Genomic DNA, 8,963 nt, shown 5'->3' on the forward strand with positions numbered 1-8,963 from the left:
GATATTTAATTTGCTTTGAAAGACAATATTTATTGAGTTGAATTTTGTCATACTTCCTCTTCCGTGAAGGATCCGTCGACCCAAAAAAATTTAATAACCCCAAACAGACGGATTTTTTCCGAGCATATGGACCATGAGCTATGGGGAGCCCTAACAATATTGAACACTGGGAGGCAGTATAAAAATAGGAACCGGGATCTCTGCTACATAAATTAACATGTAGAAGAAGAGTCTCCATTAAGGAAGTACAGCAGGGTGGCCTAGCGATCAACCGTGTGCCACAGTCACAGGGGATTTTAATCGAGTCCAGATCTGTTTTCAAGCTTGCATAATGGCCACCGGTAAGAGTTTCTTTGTATATTATATTACAATTTGGATGGCCTAATTTCATGCGAATTCAAAATGAAAAGGGTTAATTCACAAGTTAACACGACTGCTCACCGCGAGGCCTAGGATGGGGGCCCGTCTATTTTTTGGATTGGCCATTTTGAATTGTACATTTACATCGGCTCGAGTTGTGTGTTTCAAAACTTTTATTTCGGTACTTCAATTTGTAAGATCGATTGCCTCTGCGATTTACAATTTACGTTTTTTCATTTTATATCAAGTAGGCCCGGCAATGTCGTGCTTTGCTAGCTAAATTGACCGGAGGCGCCCATTGGTGTGCATGAATGTTTCTTTGTTTATTAACCAGCCGTTGTCTTCTCTGTGATTTAAAGTAAACGCATATGGATGCTAACATAACATTTCGTAAAAAAATGTATCATTTTAACACAGGTTTGCATGATATCGAACCCCTAAAGAAGTCAAAGTTGTGTTTATTTATTGAAGAATGTATTTATTTGCTGTTTGGTTGGCGGAAACCAAGATATAGTCGTAGCCACATTTGACCGCCATTTTCACCGGAACAACGTGTCGCGGAGCTGGGGGGTGGCATGCTTAACCGCTCCAATAATTATGACCTTTTTTTTTAATAATGGTCAGTTTTTTACTCTTATGTTGTCTAAATATTTTTGTCGAAATTTGCGTTTTTCTAGATTCGGGTTATGGTCAGCATGGTGGCTCTCAGAGGTAAGTTTCCATTGGGAATCAATGTATTTATATCCTTTATGTAAAGATTTCAATCTTTATGAAAATGCCTCACTATTGTCTTTCAGTTATGGGTCTTATGGCGGTCAGCAGGGTGGTGGACAGGTAAAATCTGAATTTTCTCCTTGATTATTATGTATTGGATGTATCCGCTTAATGTGTCATTGCTCCTATGTTACAGAATTATGGTCAAGGGCAAGGAAACGGCGCAGGTGGTTATGGCGGGCAAAGCTATGGTGGTTATGGTGGTCAACAAGGTGGAGCTCAAGGTGTGTAGTATAATGATTAATGCGAAGACTGGATTGATTTTTTTTTATAAGGCCAAATGACCATAGACTGTTTTTGTCTTTGTGCCTTCTTTTGTTGTTGTTTTTGACAGAAGGATATGGCCAGTCTCAAGGAGGCTATGGGCAGCAACAGTCCTATGATAATTATGGACAGGAGTCATCTGGGTGAGCTCATTTATTATCCAAGTTGAAGAAGTTGTCTTTCATTGCATTTCTGTTTTACATAGTTGTGTGATCACCCATTACCTTTGGTGAAATGATGTGTAACTGGCTCATTTTTGTTTGTGGTACAGTGAGAAGTCATTTGGACAGCAGGGTTCATATGGTGGTCAAGGTCAAAGTGGAGATGGCTTTGGCCAGCAAGGATCGTACAGTGGTGGCCAGGGGCAAGGTGGTGGAGGCGGCGGCGGCGGCGGTGGTGGTGGTGGTTACGGACGATGGAATGACGGTAAAAAAAAAAAAAAAAGTCGGTATATTTTTAGGTTGTCATTTTAACAAACATTATTTGTCTCTGTTTTTCTTTGAATGTGACAGGGGAAAGTGGTGGGCAGGGTGGCAGGTATGGTCGTGACCAAGGAGACCGGTCAGAAGGAGGCGGCGGTTACAGAGGCCGGGGTCGTGGTGGCTACGACCGTGGCGGCTACGACCGAGGCGGTTATGACCGTGGCGGTTACGACCGCAGTGGTGGCTATGACCGTGGTGGCTATGACCGTGGTGGAAGAGGCGGACATCCTGGAATGGGGTAAGTTGCACAGTGCCACTACCCCTAAGGTACTTGAATGTTTTGTACTATGACACACAACTTGATCCATCAACTTCAAATAAGCAGCATGCATTCCATTAGGCCCTGAAAACCAGAAGTTTAGGACTATATGTTCATATAGTCTTGTATACAGGGGGTCCTTGGTTTATGGCGGTGTTAAGTTCTTATGGCTACGTAACCTCGGTTTGTGCATAAATTGGTACGCGCCTCAATCAGTCACAAATTACTTTAACGCTGCAGTAAAATCAACTTTTAAAATATGCATCTGTTTGGCGATAAACCGTTTCTGGCCATTGTCATAGGACAGTAAAAAATAACTTTGTGGTAACTGGTATTGCATCCTGATATATTCTTGCATAGCTTTACAATCCAATTAGCTTTGCATCGATCGTAACCTTGAATTGTCCTTTGAACTTCTTCATTTATGAATATTTAACCGTTTGATGGAAATTTGGTAAGTATGTCGGTAAATGTGAATGCCTTTTTGTGCCATTTGTAACCTTGAAATATCATGTTAGGGCTTTTTGTTAAGCCAAGACCCGCTGTATTCAATATTCTTGTCAGGGTTAAATGGTCATTTCAAACTCATACCCGACTTAAGAATAACTGCAATGAAGACAGTTATTAACCGATGGAGGGTGTTGTCATTCTGGAAATGTAAGGTAAACAATTTTGCCAACACGACAGCGTCAAGCAGGAATTTATTCAACATGGGTCATGCCATTATGCTCGTCATGGAAGATGATCTCTGAGACATCTTTTACATTTGGTGAAACATTTATTTTATTAGGAAAATATTCCTGAGAAGAAGCCAGGTACTTTAACTGATGGTTAAGAGGCATTTGCTTAATTATCATACACACACTTAATTCTAATTCTCCAGAGGACTTGGATTATTGATTTAGTTTTGAAAGATGCTTTAGCCAGTCCCTTTTCCGTGAAGCTCCAAACAGTTTTTGACTGCAAAGGCTTGGATGTCAGCACTTCTATGTTCTATTTTCACCAGGTGATTAAAAATAATCCCAAGAGAAAGGTCAACTCAGCAGTTTAAGCCACAATGTAAATTGTCAACAATTGTGAATCAGAGAACTGACTTTTCATTTTTACCCAGCATGGCAAAATGGCTCGCGATGATGTATATGTATTTATTTGAGACATTTGAGAAAAAAAGTTTTCCCTTGATCATTCAACTATTGTGCTACCTTAAAACGTTATTACTCATTTCATCATTTCCACAGATGTGAAAGAAGGGCTCGGTGGTGCAGTGCTTAACACGTCTGCCTCACAATTCAGGGCCGAGTTCAAATCCACCTGGCGTGGAGTTTGCATGTTTTCCCCAAGCCCACTTGGGTTCTCTTCGGGCACTCCGGCTTCGCCAAAAACATGCATGGCAAGTGTTTTGGACATACTAAATTGTCCTTGGTATGATTAGGTGCGTGAATGGTTGTTTGTCTCTGTGTGCCCTGCAAATGCCTGGCAACAAGTTCAGGATGTTCCCTGCCTACTGTCTAAAGTCAGCTGGGATAGGCACGAGTAAGCCAGCAACCCTTGTGAGGATAAGTGAAAATGTATGGATGAAAGAAGGGTAATTGATCCGCCCATTTTCTGTGTTCTCATGGCAATGCTGAGAGGGGCAAAGATGACAGCCGTTCATGAAGCGGATGGCAAAAAAAATGATTTGGCGGGGCACGGATGCTTCATGATTGCGTACGGCATATAGTTTTGTCAGGAAAACTTTGAATAACCCAGCTTGAAAGATTGAATGTATATATTTTAAACTGTATGTCTTATAAGTCACATGCTTTGTTTTTGACCCAAAAAAAGTAAACCTCATAAAAATTAACTGAAAAACAAGCAAGATGCACTTTACGTTCAATGCCGTTGCTGGTAATGCTGACCCTGCCAGATATGATCATCTATCAAATCGATGCTGGGTTGAGGACAAATACTCAGATGGATCGCAACAAGGTTATGAGAGGCTAGTGTTTTATTTTATTTATTTATTTTTTAAGATAAGAGTGGATGGTTTACAAAAAGCTTGCCGATTCTAGGCCTAATTTTGCTTATAAACATGTAGAATTATTCAAATGAGTACTAATTTAGCGAAAAGGCAAGATCAGATTTATACTGATAACCTGTATCTCTGAATCTACCTGTGAGGTTCGACTCATTTTGCTATGCTGGGTCATTTTAAGATTTAGTTTTTCTCGGGCATCATTTTTGTGTCACTCAAATAATTGACAAGGACACAGGTGTGAGATTTGCGCAACAAAAAAATGCACGGCCAAAGGAGGAGCGTTAACATGCAATAACTAAGCCTTTCAAGGTTCCATCGAATCTAGCGAAGAAGTGTGAATGAAACGCTTTGGTCTGTCCGTGTTCTGAGGATCGTGTAGCTTTTGAACAAGGGACTCTTGGCTGAAATGCTGCGGTTAGACCTGGAGCGACGTCGTCAGCTGCTTCGCATTCAACAGGTTTCATTCAACTATTGTATGTTTGACAATGGCCAACATGTGTGTTCTGTTAACATGGATCTACATTTTATACTACAGGTGTTGACAGTGATTGAACTATAACAAGGACCTCAGTTAATGGATGTCAAAACCGCACTCAGTGGAAGATTGCGTATCAAGCCCCTCACACAAATTTGGCCCCTCATATTAAAACACAAATTTGCCTCAACCATCTACATTCTTTTTTTTAAATTTTTTTTTATTTTTCTTTTTTTTGACTTGATGGAAAGCAGCAACAAGTACCAAATTGGTCAAATTCTTACGACCGAGCGACATGTGATAAGGTATTCACTTGTCTGCTTGAGTCAGAACTACCTGGTCAACTATCCACTGATAACTGTCAAAGACTAACGCTCCTCGTGTGAGACATTCCACATAGTCACACACCCTGACAGGAGTGCATACTGGTGGGATGTAGGGGAGCTTTGAGCTCTCGGTTGGGACAAGGAAAAGCCATCATATCTCCAATTTTTCCTCTGCAGAGGTGGTGACCGTGGTGGCTACAAAAATTTCGGTGGTAAGTGACGAGCATCAGAACTGTGTCGGTGGGGGAGGAAAAACTTGACTTAGCACAAAAAGAGCAATGGGGATAAAGCAACTCTGAATGCCACCAATGTCATATCAAGATCACAAGGGATTCAACTTGTTATTTGGATTTCTCTTTAGTTTACAGATATGGTAACAGACATGGGGCCTGAGATGTAAAATAATGGTAATGGCTGCATGAAGACAACACTTTATTTTTAACATGGGCAGGAGTTCCCCGGGATGGAGAGGTAAACTTTCTAGAACTTAAAAGTTGGTGGTTTTTAAAACAAGCAACAACAAAAAAAAAACCCTGAACAAATCAGTTTCACGTTTGAAAGGTGACTGAGCCTACGGTATGCAAACCCCTAACACAAGAGCTGTATTCTGAACTTTGTTAAATTTCTATATTGTTAGGATGTGATTGTGAAATGAGATTGCAGATGTTAAAGACCTCCGGTTCACGCTGTCTTTACCCTCTTACCTGTTTTGCAGGCTCTCGAGACTACGGCTCAAGGGATGACTCGGGTAAATATCAGACGGATAATTATTAACACTTTGGAGTTAGCGACACAAGCGCGGTTAATTTAAAGATGCTTGTTTGATCATGACTGATTTTGAATTTCCGTTCTTCGCAGCTGGGGATCCGGACAACTCTGACAACAACACCATTTTTGTCCAAGGCCTGGGAGAAGATGCCACCGTTCAGGAAGTGGGAGACTTCTTCAAGCAAATTGGTATTATCAAGGTATGCTCGTTTACACTGACTAACCGATTCTTACCGTCTCTACGTCCCAATTGCCGATCACTGCAGAGTGAGTGCGGTCGCAACCGTTTCTGAGTGCTTGAAGCTACGACTAACTCTAACCCTGGTTGGTAGTAATGGTTAACTTTTGCACTTTCAGGTGAACAAGAAGACCGGCCAGCCAATGATCAACCTCTACTCTGACAAGGCCACTGGCCGGCCAAAGGGTGAAGCGACCGTGTCCTTTGATGACCCGCCTTCTGCCAAAGCTGCCATTGATTGGTTTGACGGTAATGGAATTTGCACACGGACCAACGTACTTGCTAATCGTTCCGTCATTCATCATCTGATAAGTGCTTCCGTTTGTTGCCGCAGGCAAAGACTTCAATGGCAAGCCCATCAAAGTGTCTTTTGCCACCCGCCGCGCAGAGTTCACGCAGCGGGGAGGAGGACGAGGTGGTGGAAGAGGGGGTCAGTAGAGCTGATAATGCACATCTCACATATCCGCTCTCGGGGTCTTAACTTTTTAGGCCCGTTCTAAAAAATCAAAAGTGTGCAACCTCAGTTTGGTGCAGGTCATGTCTACCATGTTATGGATGATGTGGTGCCAGTTTGGGTGTACCGGCGCCCATATGGTTGTCACTTCTCTGAGGCCAGGATATTTTTTACCACAATGTACTCTACGCATGTCGGAAAAGAGGGTGCAGCTTAAATTTCGCGCCAGTGTACGTCTAGTTCAGCTTTTGCGCCAGTGTAAGTCTAGTTCAGCGTGTTTGTGAAGTTGGTATACTGGTTACATCTCACTGTACTTTCTGATGAATGCGGCAGGACTGGCCATTTGGAGCAACTGCTAATTTGGTTTTCAAAAATTGACTAGATTACCTGTAAGATTGGCTGTTTTGAGTTGCAGGTGTTGTAGACGCTATTTTGCTCAACTAAGTGCTGATGGACAGATTTGTGCTCTGAAGTGTGTATGTGTGTATGTTGGTGGCATTGTAATTATTTCATAAATGTGTCCAAGTGTCATCTAACAAATGAATAATTCTGATCATTTAAAAAAAGATTTTAATTGCAACCCTGTCTGCCCAACAGAGTGAGGCTTGAGAGGCAATTAGGCAAGTTTGGAGGCGGTCTATATTTAACAGTGTGACAATCCTCTCCTTTATCGTACAATAATTTATACATTTATGTAAATCTATCAATCAAATTAAACGAAACAATCTATCAATCATTTAAATAAACTCATGAAAATTTTAATGCTATGCAAGTCAGTCTTCACATCACATGCACAGTCGTCATCAGCAAAGGGATACAGTTGTGCGCCATTGTCATGCAGGGACCAGAGAGTCTATTTGTGCCCTGATTCGTAATGCTACTAACGGCAGGATTGGCAGGCACTCTTCTTGTTCCGTCTCGTCATGGCGCACAGTGGCGCAAGCGCTCTCCCGCCCAATCCGGCGCAGTCTCGCAAGTGACCGGAAGAGAGAGAACTAGTCCCAGGCGTGCATTTAGAACGCACACGGCGCGTGAATACTAAACTAGGGTCCTCTGTGTTAATAGCCCCCCATTTTCTTCAGGTTACAGAGGTCGTGGCGGTGGAGGTCCTAACTTTGACATGAAGGGCGGAGACTGGCCTTGCCCCAACAGGTTTGTCTGCAGTGGACGCCCGATGTGCAAATGCATTATAATGGTCAAGTCTGTATCCTGATCCTTTCGTGTTCTGTGTTGTGTGCAGCTCCTGCGGCAACATGAATTTTGCGCGGCGACAAGAGTGCAACAAGTGCGGCGCTCCCAAACCTGGGGATGCAGGGGGATTCGGAGGTGCCAGCTTTTAATCTCCCACGCTCATCGTCCGCCATTTTGCTTTCATGCAGCCACATATGAAAAGTGAACCTAAATCACTTGTTGCAGATCGTGGAGGCAGAGGCGGTTATGGCGGTGACAGAGGGGGTGGATTCCGTGGCCGCGGAGGATTCCGTGGTGGAGACCGAGGCGGCTATGGCGACAGAGGTGGTGGCGGATATGGAGGAGGATACAAAATGGGAGGACGGTGAGCGTTATACGACCAGCAAGGTCGTCTGTCTTGATAAACGCCATACGCGTGTTGAGGACTATTATGAAAATGACCTTAAACCATAACACTAAAATCGAATGAAATTGACACGTTTGCACCCTCAACTTCCTGTGCCAGCAGAGGGCGTCTCTTACTTTGAGTTTGAAGCTCAGAATGCTTGCCTATTTTCTCAAGTCTTGATTAATATGAAAAGCAGTTTTACAGCTTGGGCTTTTTTGCGCGGGATGTAAAAGTGACGTACGAACGTCACGGAATAGCACTTGTTAGCTGTAAGGAAAGTGAATAATGCAGGACGCCTTTGGATCAATTTTGGTTTATGTTTGTCAGTCTTTTAATATGACTCAAATTTGTCTTTTCAGGGGTGACCGGAGAGATGACAGAAGGGAGCGGCCATATTAAAGTGTAGAGCAGCTGGACATCCCTCCAGCCGCAGTCCAACATAGACGCAGCTTTGTCAAAGTGGGATGAAACATTTTGACCTTTGCCCGTTTTTCATAGACTGCAGCGAGTCATGAATATTATTCGATCTGTATTTGAGGCAATTTGTATGATAACCAGGACCCACTGGCTGTGGCTTGTGCGCAGATGGTTTTGTTTTATTTCTTTGTACATCTTTTACTTTTCTGTCCTAGGTGCAGATGTGTGGTAGACCTTTGTACCATTGTTTTGTATGAACGGAATAAAATGTTTTACTTTGTTTCTCTTCCCCAACAAATATTAAAAGGTGATCTTTCTTTTTGTGTTCTGAACATCCAATACTTTAAATTACTTTGGGAGGAAAAGAAAACGTGGATGTTCATTTCTTATTCACACCCCCAATTTTTTTTATTTTCTTGGCAATCAAAAAAAAATGTTGGCTCAACAAAGGAAATATGTGGCACTGGCTAAAATAGTTCATTTAGCGTGAAGACAGGCAGAAAAAAGGGGGGGGGGGTGTTGAGAGTGGTCCAACTGCAGAGGAATCACC

At 42.6% G+C, this 8,963-nt stretch overlaps 1 protein-coding gene across 3 annotated transcripts; it reads left to right on the plus strand.

Annotated features, from left to right (window-relative positions):
- The first annotated feature begins 219 nt into the window (after positions 1 to 219).
- taf15 (TAF15 RNA polymerase II, TATA box binding protein (TBP)-associated factor) lies at positions 220 to 8,730 on the plus strand. Of its 3 annotated transcripts, none has more exons than XM_088427891.1 (16): positions 220 to 341; positions 1,038 to 1,071; positions 1,158 to 1,194; positions 1,271 to 1,358; positions 1,469 to 1,541; positions 1,670 to 1,824; positions 1,911 to 2,118; positions 5,135 to 5,169; positions 5,673 to 5,705; positions 5,816 to 5,925; positions 6,083 to 6,212; positions 6,298 to 6,393; positions 7,500 to 7,569; positions 7,658 to 7,743; positions 7,834 to 7,972; positions 8,356 to 8,730. In XM_088427891.1, exons 1-16 carry the CDS (start codon positions 332 to 334, stop codon positions 8,393 to 8,395), a joined length of 1,344 nt encoding a protein of 447 aa, XP_088284017.1. In that variant the 5' UTR covers positions 220 to 331; the 3' UTR covers positions 8,396 to 8,730. The 3 variants fall into 3 exon arrangements, with proteins under 3 accessions (XP_088284017.1, XP_088284018.1, XP_088284019.1); XM_088427892.1 differs by having other exon boundaries at positions 1,472 to 1,541; XM_088427893.1 differs by lacking the exons at positions 220 to 341; positions 1,038 to 1,071; positions 5,135 to 5,169 and having other exon boundaries at positions 1,162 to 1,194.
- Positions 8,731 to 8,963: the final 233 nt, after the last annotated feature.

The sequence above is a fragment of the Hippichthys cyanospilos genome, chromosome 11, assembly GCF_059441005.1.
Source record: "Hippichthys cyanospilos isolate Australia breed blue-spotted pipefish chromosome 11, RoL_Hcya_1.0, whole genome shotgun sequence".
NCBI classification, from domain to species: domain Eukaryota; kingdom Metazoa; phylum Chordata; class Actinopteri; order Syngnathiformes; family Syngnathidae; genus Hippichthys; species Hippichthys cyanospilos.